Source organism: Phoenix dactylifera, chromosome 16, assembly GCF_051530095.1.
Source record: "Phoenix dactylifera cultivar Ajwa chromosome 16, Ajwa_hap1_PhDact_Kaust_v1.1, whole genome shotgun sequence".
Lineage (NCBI taxonomy): Eukaryota > Viridiplantae > Streptophyta > Magnoliopsida > Arecales > Arecaceae > Phoenix > Phoenix dactylifera.
Genome location: NC_143205.1, coordinates 18,612,740 through 18,635,408, shown reverse-complemented (window position 1 = coordinate 18,635,408; position 22,669 = coordinate 18,612,740). Strand labels below are relative to the sequence as shown.

Below are 22,669 nucleotides of genomic sequence, written 5' to 3'. Positions count from 1 at the left end.
AGACTGAAAGCGACTTCGGGTTCGGACAAGCTCAAGTTGGATCCGGATCCATTACCACTGGACCGCCTTTGTGCGCGTCGATCTTACGAGACGGTCCTTTCCTTCTGCCACGTGTAAAAGAACAACGTCCTTCCATCAATTTCCGAAGTCCTACCTACGAGACAAAATCGCAGAAAACCCCTTTTAGAGGGGGGGCGTTTCGGTAATTTCATGCCTCCAGGGTTTAGGGGTTTAGCCCGCCGCAATTTTCTTCCCCCCGCTAACGTGGTCCACTTTCCTTCGCGAAAAGCTCGATTTTTCTCACGAGAGCTCCGCTTCCCGGAAGACCACTTCCGCCTCCTCTCTCTGTGGCTCCAGAGAAGTCGGAGTTCAAGGGAAGGGGGATTTCGAGGGGCGGAGGTGGATTTACTGAAGGGAAATGGGGGACGGGAAGGCGATGGGGATGGGGGAGGGGAAGGGATGGTGGAAGGGGATGAGGGTGTTTACGCCGGAGTACTACGCGGTGTGTGCGGTCGGCGGGATGCTGAGCGCTGGCACGACACATCTCGCCATCACGCCGCTTGATGTCTTGAAGGTTAATATGCAGGTGAGTTCTCACGATTGGGGAAGGAAAGGTGCTTTTTTTTGGCTTCGTTTTTGTCTGGATTTGAGCTGGAATTGCGGTTTGTTTGTTAAGGCTTGCTGGATGCGAATTTGATTTGTGGGTTTATTGTAATAGTTTTGTGTGGCCTAATTAATTACTCTGCTTGCTGATGTATTGGATATGAATTTGATGGAGAGTTTGGCATGAAATTAATTTTAGTGTCTTTGTTTCCATTTTCTATTATCTTTGCAAAAAATATTCCATTTTGCAATGATAAAATTGTGAAATTTAAGCTTTTGTTTAGAATTGATGTTTATGGTGAATTTTGGCACGGAAGTTTCATTTGAGTTTGGACTTGTGGTAAGAGTTCATTTGTTTTCGTATGAGTAAGATCAGTGTTTCTTTGTCTTGTTAGTTGGGTTTATGGTTTTGGTCGAGAAGTTTGTTGGTGATTCAGTTGGTGGCTTTCGTGGGTCAAATTCTCAAGCTTTTTTGGAAGTTTGTGGAGAATTTTGGCAAGTTTTCTCTGGTGCCTGGACTTATGAAGAAACATCTTCATTAGCCCAACCCCCTCTTGCCTTGGTGGTTAGGCGTTCTTCTTCATGTAAACTTGGCAAGGGTTCAAGGATTGGCACCGCCCTGTTCCTCTTCAAAACTCTCTTAAGAGGTACTCCAAATTTTTTTATAAAGAAAAGAGAAACATCTTCATTAGATGTAGAGAAGAAAACGAAGCCGAGCCAAGTATTAGGCTGCTCAGGCTAGGCTCATTATCTTTAGGAGATATTTGAGCTCGAACCAGCCTGACAGTAGATGTTCAAGCTCGGCTCATTTGTTTAACTGAAAACATACATATCAATCTTACCTTTTTTGTTTTCTCTGTAAGAGTCAGTAACTGTGTAATATTTAATTCCCAGATTCCTTCTTCTTAGAGAAGGAAGAATCTTCCTGTTTCTGTAACATTATTTTGATTCTTGGAAAATGATTCTGTGATGCCCTTTAGTTTGTTTCATTATGCCGGTTACTTTCAAAGTCTGCAGAGAATCTTGTACATCGCACTCTTCTAGGTTTGTGGGATGCTTGTGCAACCAGCAAATTGGGATTCTCTATTATTTTGGAAGACTTAGATAGTTTAGAATATGTGCATATTGTAATTCTTTCTTCTCTGAAAAAATGTAAGAATCTTCTTGAACCAATTAATGACAAATCCTTATTGTTCAGATTCTTGGGGCAGATGATTCTGTGGCATGTTTAATTTCTTTAACCGCACCAATTAATCTTTCTGTTGTGGACCTCAGAAAAGAATTTATTGTATATTGTAGCTCTTTTAGGAAATAGTATGATAGCCAATATAAGGCCTTGATATTACACTATTATTTATGGTTTAATTTAACCTTGTTTGATCAGTCTGATGACGGACATTCTCTTATGTTTTTCTTTGTTGGGTTGAGGTACATTTTCATTATTGCTCTAGAAATGAAATAGCAGTTAGCTTGTGGCATTTATTGTATTTTATATGTATTCTTGTTTCAAATATATTTATTTAGCAGCTTACCTTTCCAGGTGAACCCTGTGAAGTATAATAGCATTTTCGCGGGTTTGAATATCCTTGTAAAGGAACATGGACCCTCATCCCTTTGGAGAGGCTGGGCTGGAAAATTTTTTGGATATGGTGTTCAAGGTGGCTGCAAGTTTGGGCTCTATGAATATTTCAAAAAGATGTATTCTGACGTATTGGTAGGATATAATAGAAGTATTATCTTCTTTATCAGCAGTGCATCTGCTCAAGTAGTAGCAGATGTTGCCCTTTGTCCTTTTGAAGCAGTCAAAGTACGCGTTCAGACGCAACCCAAGTTTGCAAAGGGCTTGATCGATGGTTTTCCGAGGGTTTTTGCCTCTGAAGGCTTATCTGGGTAGACATCTTGGACCTGATCTAGTTATTTGGTTCACGTGCCTTTTGTTTGTGGTGAAGGTTATTCTGTTTATGGATCCAAATTCCTACATAATTTTATGTTGCTTCTACTTTATGTTAGAACTTCATCCCTTCTTTTTTCCTCTGCTGCAGCTTTTACAGAGGACTTTTACCACTTTGGGGCAGGAATCTTCCGTGTAATTTTGCTTTTACCTTGTTTCATGTTTCTTTTCTCCTGGCTTGTTTTTGGAAATTATCCTAGTAAATGATGAAGCGAATCATTGATTACAGTGCTTTCATAAATACTGATATTTCATTGCATCTTATTTGTTTCAATGTCATCCTAGGCTTAATTGATTAAAATTTTTTTAAAAAGACAGCATCTAAATATCACCAAGAAGAGCTACTGTGCTAATAGCATGTAGAATATGTACATTTTCTTCTTCTGTTATAACGATTTTCAAAAGATTCTCAGTTTTATGTTGCCTATGGTACTAGCTTTAAGAACTTTAAACAACTATCATTTGCTTATAAACATGATGTATTTTGACTATAACAGCCTTTTCCTTTTTCAAAGAGAAATATGAAGCATTTGGTCATGCACGTGCCTTGAGCTAGCATATGACTAGCCTAAGAATATAATGTTGCCTTGTAGCTGGTGAAGGAATGGTATTACTAATTTAGATATGCTTAAGATTTCAAGATTTGTAAGGGCGTGCGTGTGTCTTAATATAATATTTCTGTTCACTTCTCCAGTAGTTATTTTCATTTGTTCTTCTTATTTCTACTGTTTGTTGTAGATAATTTCAGATATCAACTCTCCTAAAACATTTATATGTGCAGTTTCTATCCTTATGTTCTCATCATTTGAGCACACTGTAGACATATTATACCATAATGTTATCCAAAAGAAAAGGGAGGACTGTTCTAGAGCTCAACAACTTGGCGTAACTTGTATAGCTGGTTATACCTCTGGGGCTATTGGCACCATTGTTTCAAACCCTGCAGATAATATTGTTGCTTCTCTTTACAATAAGAAGGCTAACAGTGTCCTGCAGGTAACATCCAACTAGTAACCTTTACTTGGTTTGTTATGTTTTCATAATCTACTTTATACATCAATTATCTTACTTCCAAAATACTAAAATCCAAGTGCATAGATCATCTTATATTGCCACCATGCACACATGCAGGCTGTGAAGAGCATAGGATTTCCAAATTTGTTTACGAGAAGCCTTCCTATACGTTTCACGCTTGTAGGACCTGTTATAACAATGCAGTGGTTCTTCTATGACACTATTAAGGTGTTAACTGGATTGTAAGTATATGCAATCTAGTGGATTTTATCAAATTAAATATTTCTCTTCTCCCAGTGCATTTGATGTCCAGTAAACAGCAAAAGCGCTCTTTCTACATTTACAGTTTAATTCCATGAGATATTATTGCCTGTCATTGCATGGATTTGATTAATATTTAGCAATACATTTTTTTGCTAGCTATAGCTAGTTATGTTGTTTAACATTCTTATTTTCCACCTGTGGACCACATAGAGAAAATTGTAGGCTACCTGGGAAATATTTCATTAGTTTGAGCATTATTAAACTATTTCAGGCTTCTAGTGCATATCATATTGTACATTCACATGAAAGCTACAAAAATTAGGTGCATAGTTAGACGTAAGCTATTCACCTAAAACAACTCTAATTGCAGGGGTTTACTCTTGATTTTTTTGTTTAAAAAAGAAAAAAATTGATAAAATTTTGATATAAACCATAATCTACAACCAAATCTTACACCATTGAAATTCCTGGAATTAGGGTTTGTGGAAGGGAAGGAGTCTCTGGAGAGAGCTCTCAATTCGACGTTAGCAATGCTTGCTGCGAAATCAGGAAGAAAACGAAGGGGAAACTTTTGGAAACAGAAATAATGTTGAAAAAAATATTTGGAGATCCCTAATTGAACATTTAATAATTAACAGCTCTTCATGATAAAATAATAATTGTATTCGTACTTGTTACTCATTTTGGCATCTCAGATATGCCAGCTGATAACTCTTGTTAGTCCTCATTTGATGTGGTTCCAAACTGCGTGTTGTGCTGGTGCTCTTGAAAATTCTAGGCCTGCCTGCTCGAGACCAGCCCACAGTTTTCCTGCACCATGTACATGCTAAGAGCTACCCTTGTTTTGCCACGTGGAACAGCACACTAGGTCTCCAGAGAAGCAGCTTCCCTTTTGTTCCCTCACTACCACTTGACACTGCAGCAGGGTTACAAACTGACTGACTGACCACCCTGCAACAAAACAATTCTTCCAAGTAAACTGTGGGTGGAGTTTTCTTTTTCTTTTTCTTTTTTCCGTTTCTTGTTTTGAGATTAGGAAGGACTAATCCACACCCTCTACCGTAACCACCCCCCCCCCCCCCCAAAACACACACACACCAAAAAAGGCCAATGCTCCTCCCTTGTGCAGGCGCCGTGGTATAATACCATTTGAGCAAGTGCTCAGTGGTGGGTGGAGTTTTCTACTGAGAAAAATAGTTGATCCCATTTCATTAGCTTGCACATGTGTTGTTTACACATGGAGGTGGGAATCCCTCCACCAGTACTTAATATGCTAATTGCTGATTTGACGTCAACGTGTTCAAAAAGTCAAGAACCTCCATTGTTGTTTCCTATTCCATTATAGTTTTAGCAGTTATTTTTATAATGAGAAATCTCAAATATATCAGTTATATTTTTCTTTTGTTGCTTTTTCTGTAATGTATACTGGTTGATTTTTATATCGAGAAATCTTAAAAAAATGCATTGGTTCTTCTCAAGGTTTGCTGTCTCGGTACCGAACCCCGTACCAGTGGTATACTAGCACAGTGTCAGTACGGTATGGTATGAAATTTTTTTGGCATACCGAGTGTCGGTACGCCACCCATACCAGTACCTGTACCGAACCGGTACAGTACGCTCTATATCGCTCGATTCGGGCTGGTATGGCGAACCATGATTCTTCTTGACCCTATTAGAGTTAGATTGTATGTTTCTACAATCTAGCATACTTTATGAAAGTTATGAAAGGAAGTACTTCTGTTCTAAAACGCATCTGAATGCGTCAATTAGAAAAAAATCGTTTGATGCTTAGTAAATTACATTTATTGAATGCATCTTATTGAATGTATTTGACTAATGATTAGCAATTGATTTTTTTCAAAGTACAGCTAATTATGCTGTTTAACGTTTTTATTTGCCACCTGCAGCTGACATATAGAAAATTGTAGGCTACCGAGAAACATTTCATTACTTTGAGCATGTTACACTATTACAGCTGTTTCCACTGCATGCCATTTTTGTACATTCACATGAAAGCTACAAAACTAAACAACTTGGATCGGATGTAAGCTAATCACCAAAATAATTATCCCATTGCAGTGGCTTAATTCATGAGTTTTTTAGAAAAGACTTGATAGAATTTTTATGTAGAAACAATGGTAACCAAATCTTACACTATTAGAATTCCTAGTGAACTTTTATTCTATCTTCTATTTTCATGATTCTGTTTTCCTTTTACAATACTAAGCGCCATGATGCCCACATTACCATCCCCCTCGTATGGGAGAACATGATATCATCAGTAAACACCTTAGGCGATGTTACGGATCCTCATGATGATGTCATGATCCTACATATTAAATATCTATAATGACCTTAAGGTTATCAGAATCTTTTCTCCTGTGTGAAAACTTGTTGAAATTGCAAACCTCCAGACATCAATAGTGAAGTTACAACTACTAGGCTCAAATAGCTCAGCGTGGACAGGAGATTTCATATTGAGTTCTTGCACCCAATATTGTTTATGGAAGGCTGCAAGACTAACTTCTAGTCTTGGATGGCTATTCGTAGATTACCCACTCCCCCAATAGACTTTTTGTTTAAAGGTTTATTTTTCAATTAGAACCAGAAGATATAGTGATCTTTGCTGGACTGCCAACTGTTTAGTGGCAAGGATAACAAAGCCTGTTACTACCCATGAAGTTATGTTTTGACTATGGCTTTAAATGATTATTAGCAAACTTTTTCTTTTGCTTGTAGACATTAAAAAGGCCCCAAAAACCTGCCTTATTACTCTAATAATGTCAGAAAAGGGGTTATTTGTTAGCATGTCATATTGCTTGATGATTTGCTAAAAGAGAGATAACATGTCTGCATGGAAATATTTCAGGCCAACGAGTGGAGGTCTTGCTAATGATTTGGACGAAATCAACAGCTTAAGTTGATGTCCTGACTCCAAAGAATGCTGATAGATTATTTTTGAAAGTCGAACACAAGGGGGCTGCTACCTCCTTCCATATTTGCTGAATCATGGAAGTGACCGGTATTTTCATCAGGTATAACCAATAAACTCTTCAGTGGTTGGGCAACCCCCCTGTGATGATTTGGATTAATTGTCGTTGGATATTCTGCTACCAGTCTGCCTAAACTGACATGCCGACCATGCAAAATATTTTTTGGGGGCCACACCTCTCTTTGCGTTTTAAACATGCGTTGCTTTTAAGCAACTATTACATCAGCTACTTATCACAGATTCTGATATACAACACTTGTTTACAGTGGTTTATATCATTTATACACGTGATCAGTTGATTCTTTTTCTTGTAATAAATGCTCAGTGTATGTGCTTATTATGTGGAGAAGTTGAACTCATCCATATGTATATTTGTTCTCCGACACCATGTTCAGAATATTAACCTGTTTTTGTTCTGGCTTGGAGCTGCAATTGTTGTGAAAATTAACAGAATTGTTGTTTGTTTGGTGTAACTGAATGTTGTGATAGTGAGATCATTGTATCCTCTTAGATCTTTTATTTAGAAAGAGATGGAGAGAGGGGGGAGCTTGTGATCAAGAAGGGCTTTCAAGATGCGAAAATTTTGACATTACTGTTTCATACTGTTTCGTGGATTACAATTTTGGGTAGCAGCAAAAGTACAATTACAAAAGATTGAACGATGTATCCGTTAAGTATAGTTTGTAATAGCATAAAGAAATAAAAACAAGCATTTTAAGCTGAACTGATTAATGATGTAGGTGATGGAGAAAGAAGTTGAGATGGGTTAGAAATGAACGATGAATGTACCCTAGAGGCCTCAAAGGATCGTTACCAGACACATATAGCTGCGTAAAAGGGTATAAAATGAATATAATTACTGTCTGTTAGACCAAATTCTAAGCTTAATAGAACTAGCTATTTCTTTTTATGCCAAAGAAGTTGTCGGCTTGAACTTTGAAATGTGAAATTCCCACTAATGGAATGTATTCCAGGTGTTCAGGCAAGCGAGATGGGTTAGGAATGAATAATGAATATACCAAAAACCAAGTTGGATCCTGAACTAGATTTAGGTTTCCCTTAATATTAAGTTAATTTTCTTCTTATTTTTTTTTTCCTTTTTGACACAGCATCTTAAATGTCTGACTTGAGAGCATTGCTTCTAATACAAAGCAACTTTACTACAGGGGATTTCTCTTAGAAAACAACAACAAACAACCTCAGGACGCATACTCTGAGAGAGAGAGGATACGATGATATCCAGAAGAGAGCTTGGTCATCTCCTTCTATTGCTCGGAAACCTTCACATCAGGATTGCGAATCGGCTTGAGCCACATATCAGCCATCACCCGCGACGACATGCTCCAGACCACATCCTGCCCGCCCTTTGCCTGCGCCAACTTGCTCTTCTTTCTTGCCTTCCCCGGCCCAAAGGCCACGAGCCACTGCATGGCGGTCAGCCTCTGCTTCTCTCCATCCCAAATGCTCCGCCGCCCTCCTGACTTCAGTTTCAGTCCTCCGACGTGCAAGCTCGCCAGCTTGTACCTCCCTTCCTCATCTCCAGCATCATCCACTCGCACTGCTTGGATTATAGCAATGGAAGGGGCTCCCACCATCTCGTATCGCCGCACTGGATCCCTCAGCTGAAGAATCACCAGCAGCGTAATCATGGTTGCTCCACTGCAGGCCTTTGCCCAGTCTTCAGGTGGTATGGCAGAGTCCAAGGGGCTCTCGCTGTCTGCTTTGCCAACCAGAGGTGAGACATCGAAGGGAGATTCTTCTTCGGCCATTCCTGCCTGGATTTTAAGAGCTTCCACTGCCATTGCCTCGATTTTCTGCAATGAGAAGGCTAGAATCTCCTCCATCGTAACTGGTTTCTCTCTCACGTTCCAAATCCCTGTCGAAATCCTCTCCTTTCTGCCTTCATTCATCGCCGTGGCCATTGTTTTCAGGATCGCAACTGATCTGGCTGCACTGGAGTTTGCACCTTCTTTGTTCCTTCCGCTTATGATCGCCGATGCTATTCCCTCAAATGCTATTTGCTCGGCGGTCTTGCCCATCAGTTCATCCATAGCTGCGAGCGAGTGTAGCTTGGAACCCAGTTCTTCCGAGCCCAGTGCAGCCAGTCTCTGAAACACCTCGAAACCACTTGCCAGCTTCTGATCCCCAAGAATGAATGGTTTTGAGATTTGCATTGCGAGCTTTGGAGTTTCTTTTCTCCGTAGTTCTACATCGAAGGGATTCATGGCAGCCAAGTATCCTCCATCCCTTGTCTGAACTATGGAGCCCAATCCCTTCCCAAGGTCCGAGAGAAAAACACTTGTTTCGGCATTTCTACCTTCTTCTGCCACCGATTTCATCAGAGCAGCACGGTCCAGCATGTCTTTCTCGTCCTCCAGCTCGAGCATTTGAAGGAATTCTCTTGTCACCGTCTCTTCCTCGGCGTCCAACCGCTGCCTTTCATCTTCCTCTGCCGTCTTCGTAGGATCTCGCCCATCCCGCATCATCATCGACTCGAGGGCCTCAATCTGCTGGGCAATTGCGTCAAGTTCCGGCAACCGAGTCGGGTGGGCGGTGTCATGCACCACTTCCTTCACCACCTCGCTCGAAACTGATGTTCCATCCGCAGCCTCTTCAAAGACTGCTGCTTCTTCTTCCTCTTTTTCTGCTTGAATCTCAACTCCCTTCTCGACAACTTCAAACTCTGGAAAGTCTAGTTCATCTTTCGGCTCCGGTTCAGACTTGTGGATCGACGGAGAGCTCGAGGGAGGAGGGCCTGGCTCATCAAGACTGAAGTCATCTATCCCCTTCAAATCGATCGCCGGCATCTCTTTAGTCGGCGTCGAAGAAGGTTCCGGTCTTGTAATCCTCGGGCTAGAAACACTGAGAGAAGACTTCGATTGCCTCCGAGCAAAAGAAGAGGAGGAATCCTTCCCCTTACTGCTTGACTTCCCCACCTCAGCTTGGTTGTAGATCCCAACACCTCCATCCTCCATGATCTGAAAGCCCAACTTGAGGACCAGCTCGCCTCCCTTCGCCTTCCCGGAGAGCGGGAAGGTTGTGTCCCGCTGCCGGATCCGTGCCCCCTCGAAGCTCCCCTCCATGGACTCCTTAACCAGCAGGCTTAGGTCCACGATACTGTTTCCAAAATCAAGCTCGGGAGCATCAACGGCCACAACTGAGATAAGGAACGGGCGGGCTTCCAACTTAAGTGGCTTCCCCGCGCCAGAGCCACCGCTGCAGTAAACATGGCATCGGATGAAGAGCATCTCCTCGAAGTCGGCGGACCCCTGCAGGATCCTCGAAGGCATGGTCTGCACGGCGCCCTCCTTGGTTTCCTTCTTGCGGACAGCAACCGAGAGGCGAAGGCCATTCATGGAGGCCGGGAGGCCCTGCACGGCGACGACTTCCACGGAGAAGAGGCACCCCAGGCGCCGCATCATGATATGGGACAAAGCGCGCATCGGCTTCCAGTTCCATATCCCCTTCTTCTTCTCCCCTGCCGTCGCTCCCGTCCCCGCAGCTGGTTTCTGGTTCTTGGATGGACGGCCGAGGCGGTCGTCTTCGGCCCCGTCATCATAAGGTTCGTGCTGGGGCTTGGGGCGGGAGCGCCAGGGAGACATGGACAAGCGGCGGGACCGAAGGTGGCGCTCGGACTGCGCAAGCTCGGCATCGGAGGTAGGCTTGGCGGAGCTGGGGAGGGCCAAGGAGGCAGTCCGGCGGGCGGTGTGGGCTTGGTAGAGGGAGTGGCTCAGGGCATCGAGTTCCTGGAGGAGCTGGTTGTTGGAGTTCCTGCGCTCCGACTGGTCCGCCATGGGAGGAGGCGGTACGAGTGCTTGTGGTGGTGGCCGGAGGCGGTGGTGAGAGGAGGATTAGAGTTTATGGCCTAGAAGCTGTCATGCATTGAGGCTAAGATTTTTGGATATGTTTGGGTTAACGTATGGAGGATATAAGAGAGAGAAAGAGAGAGAGAGCAGGAATCAGTGTTTATCACCGGGGAGGGCATTGGATGGGGACGCAGCAGTCCTTCGCGCGAAATATGCCTTTCTTCCTTCGCGCCTCCGCGACCGTTGAATCATCCATTACTCGCTTTGAGATCTGTGCAGGTGGACAGCTGACAGAGTTCGGATCGTTTTGAGAGCTGCGGGTGGATGATCCAACGGTCCACAGGCGTGAAGGGAGACGTATCCTTCTTTCGTTTTTGTGACGTCAACTGTTGGATTCATCGCACTGCTCTCAAAGCACTCCGAACTCTCTCTTTTATTTATCCGCACAGATCTCATAGCAGCGATTGCGGGATCTAATGGTGCATGTCGCGAAAAGAAAAGATGAATCATTCTTTTGCACCAAAAAATACAGCGAGAACGGATGGCCGATTTGATGGCTTCCATGTGATTCTTACGGAGGAGAAGTTTATGTGGAAAAATGTGGGAGGGCTCACCTTATGAAATGGTTGCTGATCTTCCACGCGTCTGGCCAGGAGGCATGAAGGATATTCGCCACTGAAAATGATCGGTGGGGTCTATTTCAATGCTATCCGCCGGATTCTTATTTTATCCTAATCCGAGTAAAATAGTCTACGGTCTTAGTAGATGTGGAGGAAAAATGTTTCCGAGTTGTCCGTCTCTGCTGTAGAAATCATATATTTCATAATCTTTTCCAACTTGGATGATGGAATTATTCTGTGACTAAATATTTTGTTAATCTAGCAGTCAAGAAAAATCTGACGCACTGATAGAGTACAAATTAAGCAGTCTCATTTGTGATCGACCATTCAATGGAAACTCTATAGGTGGAGAAGAGAAAGTTGCCTAGAGCTTTTCGAGACTTGTTATTTTTTGATTTTTTTTTTTTATATATACATTCACACAAAATATGTATGAGTCATTTATTGTTGTAAAAAAAAAAAAAAAAACTGATTCAGACATTTGTATTTTAAGTAATATAATTACTGCAGCTGACTCTCCTTGTCCTAGGCTAAAATAAATCAAGTTCCTTAACTGGTGAAAATAAAAAGGTGCTCACGATCAGACAGATGAGGAAAATGAATCATATCAGGTTTAACAAAGAAAAAAAAATAATCTCAACAAAAAGCTAAGATATAAATCAAAACATTCACCATTGCATGATAGTTTAGTCTTGGTGGGTGGTAAGTGAAGAATTCTCAAAGTTGGTAATTAGCGGGAAGCAATGAAATCATAGTAATTATTCCTCATAGTTATTGGAATAATGTTTTGGATATTTCTGGCCCCTCCATCAGACACCACTATTGCAGGTTAATCTGGGTATATACATATGCATTTTTATTTTTAAACCAAGGATTCCATCCCTTCTCTTAGTTGAATGAAATTATAGAGATAAATCATGAATCAATCAAAGAAAAGTACAAATACTGGATGAAACATAGGATTCCTATAGGTGGATATTTCTATATGACACACGGGCTTGACCCACTTGGGCAATTAGGCATCAGAATATGCTGTATGGGTGAAAGTAAGCCGACTTTAAGTGCGGGCATATTAACTGCAAAGCCATCTCATCAGCAGAGACTTATCTCTTAAAATTTTTGACTACTCCAGTAGCTCAAACAAAAAAAAAAAAAAATCAACCACAAACCCACAATATATTCAAAACCCACACTAGGGGATATTTCCAAATCAGGGTCGAAGCTGGACTTTGGTTTGAATTGTTTGATCTAAAGAAGCCCTTGAAATTTTCACCATATCATTTCATTATAGATGTTCATTTGACAGAAGTGTGTTCTAACAATCAAAGATATCTTTAACATGTTGACTCCATATTCTTTGTACAACAGAGCTTTCTCATTTTCCAAACTTTGATAAATATCTTTAAAAGCTTTGCTGTCATTTCTCTACATTCAAATTCACAACACTAGTTAAAAAAAAAATGGCAGAATGAGGAAATAATTGAAAAGTTGTGACAGAATCTGTACATGGTTAAATTTCAGTGAGCTCCAGCTGCATCCCTCATGGCAAATTTAAAAGTATTCCGCATGGTTCTTCTTCCAATTGGTCCAAATCCCATATTACCCTTTTGCATCATGGCAACAAACTCATCATAGTCAATACGACCATCCTGAGACATGAAAACAAAATTCATTAAAAAAAAAATTAATTCTACATGAGCATTCGGCATTTTCTTTGAGTAGATCATTTCTATAAAGATGGATAGATAGACAAATAGATAGACAGACAGATAGACAGAGCCCATCTGAATACATCTAATAAAAACATCAACATGAAAACATCATTTCCGACTCCTCAATTAGCTTATACGAATGGGCTAAATAATGTGAAGATAAACATATTCCAGTTAGTGCTATCAGCTTGAGATTTTTTAGAATGGGAAGCTGGCAAACTTCCTGAAAGCGGTGAAATAATTGTAGTTAACAAATTTCTTGATACTGACAGCATTCTCCAAAAAGTTTGAGAGTGTTTACCTAGTACATACATCATAACATTCAACTAAAATCTAAATATGAACAAACGATGACCAATATGGTGCAAATAACAAAGTAAGAAAAACTTTAAGAATTGCCACAGCATCACATGACATTAAGCTCACCAGTGCAAATGCAAGTTTATGAAACCTGATTTTCTGAAGTATGCCTGTATGTTAATGACATATATCAAATACAACTATTTACATTGCGTTAGGTGATGCAATGTTGGCAGAAAGTATGCTTTCTGCCAACATTAATCACTGATGTGCAGAATCTGTTGGTTCCTGGCCATGATTAGTACTAAAGGCTTATGCTATGACATTCAAAGATTTTGATTTCATGTTGGAGAAGTTGTACAAGATGGTTACTTACATTATCCTGATCAACTTCTTTGATAATGTCTTCAATAAGAACATCTGTCATGTTATGCTCTTTACAAGCTTGTTGAAGCTCATCAACAGTTATATAACCGCTTCCATCCTTGTCAAAATAGGAAAATGCTGCCACCAAATGTTCTTCTCGTTCGAGTTTGTTAAGATGTACTGTTGCAGCAATAAATTCCCCATAGTCAATGGTACCACTGTTGTCCACATCAGCCTAATATGAATTTAAATTGGTCAGTCAAATTAAACAAATAAATCACATTCATCCGTCATGATTATCTCTCAATATGCCAAAAGAATATCTCAGAAGAATGAAATAAGATATACTTATTATTAAAGACAAAAATGAAAAGAAAAAGAAAAAAGGTTGATATCTTCGGGCTAAGGCATTAGCAACAATCTGACAGTACCACATAGTGTAAAAGGAATGAAGAATTAGCTGTCTCACCCACTTGTCCAGTTTCTTTACCAGAGTCACTGCCCAAGAATGCAGAAGAAATATTCTGGCAATGACAAATAACAGTAATAATAATTTGAGGTGCAGTGCAAAAAAACAATTTGCTTCTAGCCATATATTTCTTCAGTTTCTTCTGTTTCATGGTCTGAAAAACCACAGTGAACACTACTGCCCATCCTTCCAATTGGGCATCCAATTTAAGCTTCTGAAAAAAAATATTATTTAATCGCAGAAGAGGGGGAAATTAAAGAGTGCAACAAGATTTGAGAACACAGAACATAATCTGTTTCCAAACATGAGGCAGAAATCACAAGTAGCAGGATTAGGGGAAGAAGGAAATCCTGCTATTGGATAGTTACTATAATTGTGGTGACCACCAGGCTCTCAATCACTTGCAAGAAGCTCTGGGACTTAATTAATCATACATAAGTGGGTCAACTTGTCTAGAACAACAAAGGATGGGTCATTTGTGCACGAAGGCATCTAAGAATACTAGATGATCATGCCAGATCACCTTTTTTTTAAAAAAAAGAAAAGTATAATTTGTGCTTCAGAGCTATATTCATTCCTAGGTAAACAACAATCTGTGCATCAGAGCACTAGGTCCTGTTGATAGATAAATAAATTGACAACTATATATTACTTTGATATAGGATAAAGATACAAAAGTCAGTCCTAGCAGGGTGTATAACAAGGAATCAACTGGCAGGTTCTCATCAAAACACCACCACTAACTGGATTTAAATTTAATGTGCATTATTGTTGAAATAATCATATTAAGGGTGAAATAATGTCATTTTTTCATGCAAATAATGCATGTTATTTGACATATACACTTTCCAAAATCTTATTTCAGCCACTAGCATGATTGTTGTTGATTAAATCCCAATTATCAATATAAAAGAGATGAACATCTCATTATAGCATAAAGAAATATAATCTCTTTCTGATGTATTTTCCATTATTTAAACAAAATATCATTTTTGAAAGTAAAAAAATTGGTATGGTTGCCTGAGAAATCTTAGTTTACGACTTAATCTCAAGATTTTATACTTCATTCTTGCTTTCTTGCATATTTTCTTGTTTCCTACAGAAAGACCTCTACTTGAGTGTCCAAAAATAGTTGTGTGTGTTAAAATGAACAGAATCCATAAGCTACAACTTAAGAGCAGGAATAAATACCACTTTCAACCAACTTGGAAAAAAATGTGCATCATCAACAGAAACAAATAGTAGCTGCAAGACTGCAAAACAAGGCTCACCACATGTTCCTAGATTAATGATTGTCAGTCATCATCCAAGCAGATTTCATGAGCTTGCAAAATTCATATTTTATTAGCATTATTTTTCTCTCCTTTTTCAGGATAATGGTTATCCAAAATTAAGTTATGATAGATTTTTGAAAGGGTCATTAAAGAAAATTATGCCTTACATATCTGAAAAGAACCATAATGAACTCCAACAAATAACTTCAGGAAAAAGTTATTTAAAACTTGTTCTAAATAATGGACCATGCCCTGCCACAAGGAAACAATTTCAGCCCCTTGCATACTGCAAGTTTTAGAGTGAAAAGAAAAGAATGCATGACCATCAGTTAATGCTAATTTAGTTAAATTTATCATGACAAATTAAAATAATGCCACCAACAGAGAATGATCTACAGAATAATAATGGTAAGAAAAAAGCCCCCAACTGGATAGCTAAAAGCAATGGATTTAGCAGCACCTTAGAAGGAAAATAAATGCATCTCAGGGAAGGAAGCAAGAAAACTACAGGTGTCTTTTACCACAGATTAACTGAATAGAAGTCAGTTAAAACCCACCTAGTGCTGATTAACTTATGTTCTCATTCAATATAGGTTATATGAAATTTATCTACCCCATTTGTTATGAATAATTCTTGGATCTTACAGTTTTTAGAGTAGTCCTGCCAGATGTCCCATGCGACCAAAATGAGCTAAACCAGTTATATGAGGCTACCCTAATTCATTTAATAATCGAAATTACTTGTACAAGACTAAGAACTTCAAAAATAATACTTTTTAACTATTCTAATAAATAAGAGATCCAAACTTTAAAATGAAACACATAAGCTAAGACCACGTCCTTTCGCTCACTATAGGTGGCAAGATTCTAAAATTTTTTGCTGCATTAGCAGCAATACATGTCCACTAGCAAGAGGCACTACAGGAATATGTCCACACATAATGTGCAAGTGTCATGTTCTACACTTAACATTACGCTTTCAAAATTTTTCAATATTCCCGTCGTCTTTTTTTCTATATCTTTTGTTTATGTCTTATCATTAACTGTCACGAAGAAATTTTGTAGCTCCTTAAAAGTTGCTTACCGCATCCATTAGAGCACGAATCTCTGATTCTTTCAAATTAGAACCATATCTTTTCAGACCTTCTTTAAGTTCATCAAATGTGATTGCACCACTGTTGTCTGTGTCCATTGTCTGAAACATTTCCCTTAGTCCAGCGATCTCCTCCTCTGAAAGGCTTTCAGCTATAACCTGATAGGATGTAGTACAGTTATCAGAAAACCATACTGTAGTATTACATTTTCACAGAAATGCAAGGTAACATTTAGAAAGAAAACTTATGACAGAAGCCAAAACCTAAACTAGAATTTGCACCTATATGGCTGCCTAAAGCAATACAAGCATGATTTCCTTAAGCATATAACTGGCAGAAGATGTGGTTGCCCTGATCAGCTATGGTTATGGAACTGTGTTCTATTAATATCCATCAGCAGCAGAGCATAGACCAATATATTAAGTCATAGCATCTCTACCTAACTCTTACAAAGCATATTATTGGGGTAGGAAAGAGACAAGAAATCACAATTATGATACATGATTAGATGAAAATAGTGATTATTTATAGCAAGAACAGTTGTTTGTTCACATATATAAAGATTAAAGAGCACAGGGAGAAGGTTTCTTTTTGTTAGGAAAGCCAGTTCATTCACTACTTATAGGACACTTAAACAAAGAGCTGCAGCAATTTCATGTTGGAAAAGAGATGCTCCGAGTTGGAGTAGATTGAACAACTTAGAAAGAAATGCTTCAGCTGAACAAACTAGAAATGATAATTTTATAACAGCATGAAAAGTTGATATAATATTTTCAAGATAAGTAAATTAACTTACTCTCAAAGCCATCTTCTTCAACTTATTCATTGCAGAGAATTGTTTAAGGCGAGAGAGAACTGCTGGATCCAGTGCTTGATCAGAAGCAACTCCATTCTCACATATCCAAGGATGACCTGGCCATTAGAGCAAAAAAGGAATGTACAGACATAAAATAAAATACCAATATTTCAGAAGTGGGCCAGCTGATGGTACTTCTAATTAAAGATATTTGGTAATTTGGCATCTGGTCCTGGCACCTATGGTTAGAACAGGGAAATTCATTCATACCAATTAAAAAGTATGCTATTGTTAACTTATTGACAACAAGCTCAAAGAGAGCTAAACAGGAATCAGACTCAAACTATAAAGCTTCGCTACAGAACTGTAGTAACTCTACATGAAGTTTATTAACTCTGCTGACTTATAAAAGCTTCACAGACAAACAGTATATTGGACAGAAAAGGTGGATAGCTTGTCCAATAAGCTACCCCACTCCTTGTGAGTAAGTTGAAATCTCAGAAGTCCCAATGTTATAATGTCTGACTTGGAGCCAACATTACCATTGTTGCCTTAGCTTTTGATTCATATAAGCCTAAGATTAGTTCCTTTTTCCAATATCTCATCAATAAAAGTTGCAGTGGCAGTGGCTACAGCACTAAATAGAAATGAGAGGTCAAAAGATAATAAAATTTAAGCTCAAATAGTTAGGATAAGGTTTGCTGGCTGTGGTTATCAGCAAATATTAAGTTCATGTATATATGAGATAACAGACAAAAACCATCACATCATAAAAAAAATTCATTAATGCAAAACGGTCAAGTATTACCACCATGGGTTCATGTAAAAATGAAGACACAAGAAAATGACCACACTCTCCAACATGATTCTTCTAGGAGTTCAATAGTTCTGATGCAACTGTCTACAGTCTCATTTCATATTTACTAACGGGAAGGCATGGACTTTAAGTGAAGAAACTGACATACATAGTACTTCATGGGCTGTCAAGCGTTCTGAAGGATGGGAGCAAAGCATTTTTCTGACGAGGTCCTTAGCACTGTCAGAGATCATAGGCCATGGTTCTGACTCAAAATCAATGTGTCCCTTCAAAACAGCATCAAAGATCCCTTGCTGTGTTTCTGGAAGAACAGGCAAAATCAGAGCTGGGAATTGCTACAATTACTATATTGCATCAGCAGGGCAAATTGAGACCATACCAGCCCAGAAAGGCGGTACACCACTCAACAATATGTAAAGTATAACACCAGCTGTCCAAACATCAGCTTCCGGCCCATAGTGCTTGCACAGTACCTCAGGAGCAACATAATACGGACTCCCCACCACATCTGTGAAAATCTGACCTGAAGTTCCAGGAAAAGCAAAAAAATCAGCAACGATATATATACATGTAATTCAAAATATTTGAATTAACCACTGGTTGACCAAGTTTTGAAACTTCTTCATCTATATTGGAATCATGGACCTAACAGGCAGGAACGAAATGATAGGAGTTGGCCAATATGAAAGGTGCATGTACGGTTCAGCAAGATACTTAGATGCACCGAATAGGAAAGCCTACAAATTGATCCTTAGGATTTAGGAATTCTTTATCAAGAATAGCTTTCTACATTTTATGCAATTTACATTTTGCATAAAGGTTTTAAAAATAGAAAGATGGGATAGGCTAAGTACAGGAGATTCAGATAGTTCCAGAATATATGTCATTCCCATCAGCTCCATTATAGCAAGAGATCTACTTCATTATCCAGCCATTTATTTACAATACAGAATTATTCGAAATTTTGGTGTCTCTATCAATGGTAGACAATCTAGTCAGAATACTTGATGTGTTTCAAGAAGTTACCCAGAACGAATAATACAATAGCTCATTAAAAGGCAGTTTTAACTAAGGGCAGCAACAGCAGCCACTGTTTTCAGGGCTAAAACAGGGATACTCTTTGTTATGAAAATAATGGTTACAGCCACACCAAACATTTCATGGAAATGGAAGAATTATCCATACCAAACAACAGAAGAGTGCGACAACTGGGCTCGTTTGCAATTTCTTCTTCATCCATACACATCAATGCCCCACATGGCAATTAATCTTCCAACTCTTGCAATAATTTTACCTCTTTCTACATATGATTATCTCCCATGGAGCAAACAAATAATAACAAAAAGTTGCCAAGAATCAGCTAAGTTTAAATGATGTATGAATGCAGAATTAAATTAGCTACAACCATCATCAAGTAATATACAATACAATACTAATATTTGACAGGATTAAGACATGCTAAAGTCATCAAACTTAACTCAACAAGAGGAGTTTTTGCAGGCTTACCAGGTTTGAAGAAGATGGAGAGCCCGAAATCGATCGCCTTGAGGGACGAGTCATCATCCTTGTTTGCCAGCAGGAAGTTCTCCGGCTTGAGATCCCGGTGCATGACACCGAGCGAGTGGCACGCCTCCACGACCCCAACAATGATTCTTGTCAGCTCTGCCGCCTTGCGTTCGCTGTAGTGCCCCCTCTGTATGATTCGATCGAAAAGCTCCCCTCCCTCGCATAATTCCATGACGATGTGGACGTAGAGGGGGTCTTCGTACGCCCCCTTGATCGCGACGACATTCTTGTGCCCGGAGAGGTGGTGCATGATCTGGATCTCCCGCCGCACGTCCTCGACATCCTCCTTCGAGATCAGCTTCCTCTTCGAGATCGACTTGCAGGCGTAATCGATGCCAGTGGCGATCTCGGTGCAGAGATAGGTGGTCCCGAACTGGCCCTGCCCCAGCTTCCGGCCGAGATTGTAGAGGTCCCGGAGGTTGGGGGTCTTGTGGCCGAGGACGGAGGCGGACTGGGAGTCGGCGCCCCGACGCATGGTGGTGGCCGGCTTGGGGGGGTCGTTGGGGATCAGGCGGGAGGCGGGGTCGTCGGCGGAGCCGGAGGCGTCGTCGGAGGAGCTGCGGCGGTCGTGGTGGCGGCGGCGGCTCCGCTTAGATACCGACCGGTCCGCGGGATCGTCGTAGCCGTGGAAATACTTGCTCGCGAAAGATCCCCGGCATGTGTTGCCCATGAAACGCCCACGAAATCCCTCAACACATCGAGCTATGGAGATCACCAATTCAGTAGCTTTTTTTGACGGAAAAATTGCAGCTCCGGCAGCTCTGCTGAGCTCAAAAGCATCAAATTCTGGAGAAAAGATTGGATTTTGGCATCGAAATACTCGAAATTTAGGGTGGCTGGAAGGAAAGAAGCGACCGAGAAGAGAGAAGAAGAGAGGAAAGGTTGGATTTGGGGGGAGAAAAGCCTGGGAAAAGGGGGGTCCACTTCGTGTTCTAGAGGAATTAAAGAAATGGAAAAGGTTTTGCCTTCCTACGTTTTTCCTCTTTCTTCTTCTTTTTCGTGAAGATTAGAAGGTGGGGAGGAAAGCGAGGAATAGGGCTGACTTTTTGTTTTAGGAATTTCGAATGAAAATTGGGTTTTTTTTTTTGAGTTTGTGAACAGGACAAAAATTGTAAAGTACACGCTTGAGATCATGTGTCTCTTCATGTTGTTGACCAAGACTTCTTCCTCTTTGAACGTCAAAGGATGTGAGTGGATGAAAATAACAGAAATAACTGTCGGATTGTGGGGGAACACTCTAAATATAGATATGGTGCATGTATTGGTATCATCCTCTCAAGTCATGCACTGACTGCAACCAACAAAGGTGGAGAAAAGTTAAGTTTACTATTTATATTTGTTTACAGGGGAATTTTCAAGATATTCATAGAGCAATTGAATTGGATTGACCACATTTAGCTGGATTTTAGCCACTGCTAAATTAAGCCACTTGCAGCTAATAAATAATAAAGATAGATTAGCACTCAACAATGGAACAGCTAATCACATAAAGCTTGTTCATAGTAGAGACATATAAACAGGGACGCCGCTATGTTTGCCTAATAATCTCTTCGGCACACGGTTTATTAGGGGCTAAAATGCCAGCTTTGCGCTTGATGGTTCGAAAAGGACCATTTGCTGAACAAGTTTTGGGAAGTTCATAGAGGAGACAAAGTAGCAGGGTGATTTTTTCTCGGAAAAAAAAATGTTTCGTTAGGAGGAGTCATCCTAAGCGATCCAAACTATCTCTCTCATGTAACTTATTTCATCGCTTCTATCAGTATGTTGCCAAATAGGCCACATTGGGTCACTCATTGCAAGTGTCAATTTTTTTCTAGCTAGAATCTGATGGAATAGCCATTCTGCAAGTGATCAATTGTGTGTGTTAGTACCAAAAATTATATGGTAGAGCGCCGGCACTTGTTTTTTTGAGAATTGATAAGAGAGACTTCACCTGTGGATCAGCAGCCATGGCCGAGGATATCATGTTGTCAACATCATCCAGCTTAGTTCACAGCTTGCCCAACTCTTCAGCTATTTTCTGCTGGAAGAATTGAACGAGAAGCAGAACCACAAGAGGAGATATAAAAGCTACAAAGGTAGAAGTCAAACAGCTACTATCGTGGAATCCTGCATACCACTTCAAGATGCTTGGATGGTTTTTGTGACACCTTGGTGACTTCTAGACCTGGAGCTTCTGTCTTGGCATCCAGTTGTACTTCTTGGTTGCTCAATGATTTTGACCCACAAGAGATATTATCTAACTTTACAAGTGTGCATGGGAATTGAAACATATTGACATCGATCTATGGTTCCAACTATCATGAATCATGTTGTTCACTGATAAATATTCACCATAAATTTTCCTGTAGAACAGATGTCCTGCTCTAAGAAGACCCATCTAGCAGGATACCCACAAGATAACAAATGAGAATAAAGATCGGAAAACATAATGTGCAAAGAAATATTTCCATATTGAAATATGAGTATTTTTGAGAAGTTATCTACTGCTACTCCATTGCTTCCCTGTTTGTATAGACAGGTTTTTTCAGCAATATCTACAGATTCCCAGGAAAAACAGGCGTTGTGTCTTCAGATAAGAGCGCAACGTCAAGACTGCATTGATGACAGCACAGCAAGCCGATAATGAATGGCCAAGATCATGGCTTTATTTTTTATTAAAAAATAATATAGAAGCACTATAGCAAAACCTCCTTTTTCTTTAGTACTTACCTTTTTGTAACTTTGTTGCTGTTTGCTTCTCTCTTAAGTCTTGTAACATTATCTAAATTTGTCCATGGCTGTCTTCAGATTGCACAAGCTCTTAGGCCCGATTGCCACCTTAGCTTTGTTCCCATTTCTATCCGAGTCCCAGACTCAAATCTTATTCGGTCAGGCCTTCAGCAGAGGCTCGCAGGTTTCTCACAGCAAGGACTAAATCATCCTTCGCTTTGGAATGCATTGCTGTGGAAACTATCACCCCTGCCCCCACCCACCCCATTCCTCGTTGTAATACTTCTCAAGATATTGTTGTCATTTGGACATT

At 40.0% G+C, this 22,669-nt stretch overlaps 3 protein-coding genes across 5 annotated transcripts; 1 reads left to right on the top strand and 2 right to left on the bottom strand.

Annotated features, from left to right (window-relative positions):
• Positions 1-212: 212 nt before the first annotated feature.
• On the top strand, positions 213-8,125 carry PHT3;3 (phosphate transporter 3;3). Of its 2 annotated transcripts, XR_016398618.1 has the most exons (7): positions 284-586; positions 2,144-2,493; positions 2,646-2,689; positions 3,336-3,550; positions 3,686-3,810; positions 6,702-6,867; positions 7,991-8,125. XR_016398618.1 is itself a non-coding variant. In XM_008806414.6 (6 exons), exons 1-6 carry the CDS (start codon positions 419-421, stop codon positions 6,754-6,756), a joined length of 957 nt encoding a protein of 318 aa, XP_008804636.3. In that variant the 5' UTR covers positions 213-418; the 3' UTR covers positions 6,757-7,277. The 2 variants fall into 2 exon arrangements, 1 of the variants encoding a protein (XP_008804636.3); XM_008806414.6 differs by lacking the exon at positions 7,991-8,125 and having other exon boundaries at positions 213-586; positions 6,702-7,277.
• PMI1 (plastid movement impaired1) lies at positions 7,855-10,618 on the bottom strand. The gene has a single exon (XM_008806427.6). It carries the CDS (start codon positions 10,616-10,618, stop codon positions 8,090-8,092), a length of 2,529 nt encoding a protein of 842 aa, XP_008804649.4. The 3' UTR covers positions 7,855-8,089.
• Positions 10,619-12,510: 1,892 nt separating this feature from the next.
• On the bottom strand, positions 12,511-20,684 carry LOC103717884 (calcium-dependent protein kinase 26). 2 transcript variants are annotated; one of them, XM_008806447.6, is made up of 8 exons: positions 19,585-20,684; positions 18,458-18,601; positions 18,227-18,379; positions 17,262-17,377; positions 16,456-16,623; positions 13,639-13,863; positions 12,757-12,899; positions 12,511-12,675 (listed from the first exon to the last, which is right to left on the bottom strand). In XM_008806447.6, exons 1-7 carry the CDS (start codon positions 20,312-20,314, stop codon positions 12,768-12,770), a joined length of 1,668 nt encoding a protein of 555 aa, XP_008804669.2. In that variant the 5' UTR covers positions 20,315-20,684; the 3' UTR covers positions 12,511-12,675; positions 12,757-12,767. The 2 variants fall into 2 exon arrangements, with proteins under 2 accessions (XP_008804669.2, XP_008804660.2); XM_008806438.6 differs by having other exon boundaries at positions 12,511-12,899.
• Between the last annotated feature and the right edge of the window lie 1,985 nt (positions 20,685-22,669).

What these genes read in the sequence shown, in the direction of transcription:
- PMI1 (XM_008806427.6), bottom strand. Translation starts at nt 10,618, where the DNA reads ATGGCGGACCAGTCGGAGCGCAGGAACTCCAACAACCAGCTCCTCCAG.
- LOC103717884 (XM_008806438.6), bottom strand. Translation starts at nt 20,314, where the DNA reads ATGGGCAACACATGCCGGGGATCTTTCGCGAGCAAGTATTTCCACGGC. An exon ending in TGTACCGCCTTTCTGGGCTG is followed by an intron (nt 18,380 to 18,457) that starts GTATGGTCTCAA and finishes CTGTTCTTCCAG; the next exon opens with AAACACAGCAAGGGATCTTT. An exon ending in GACAGCCCATGAAGTACTAT is followed by an intron (nt 17,378 to 18,226) that starts GTATGTCAGTTT and finishes TCTAATGGCCAG; the next exon opens with GTCATCCTTGGATATGTGAG.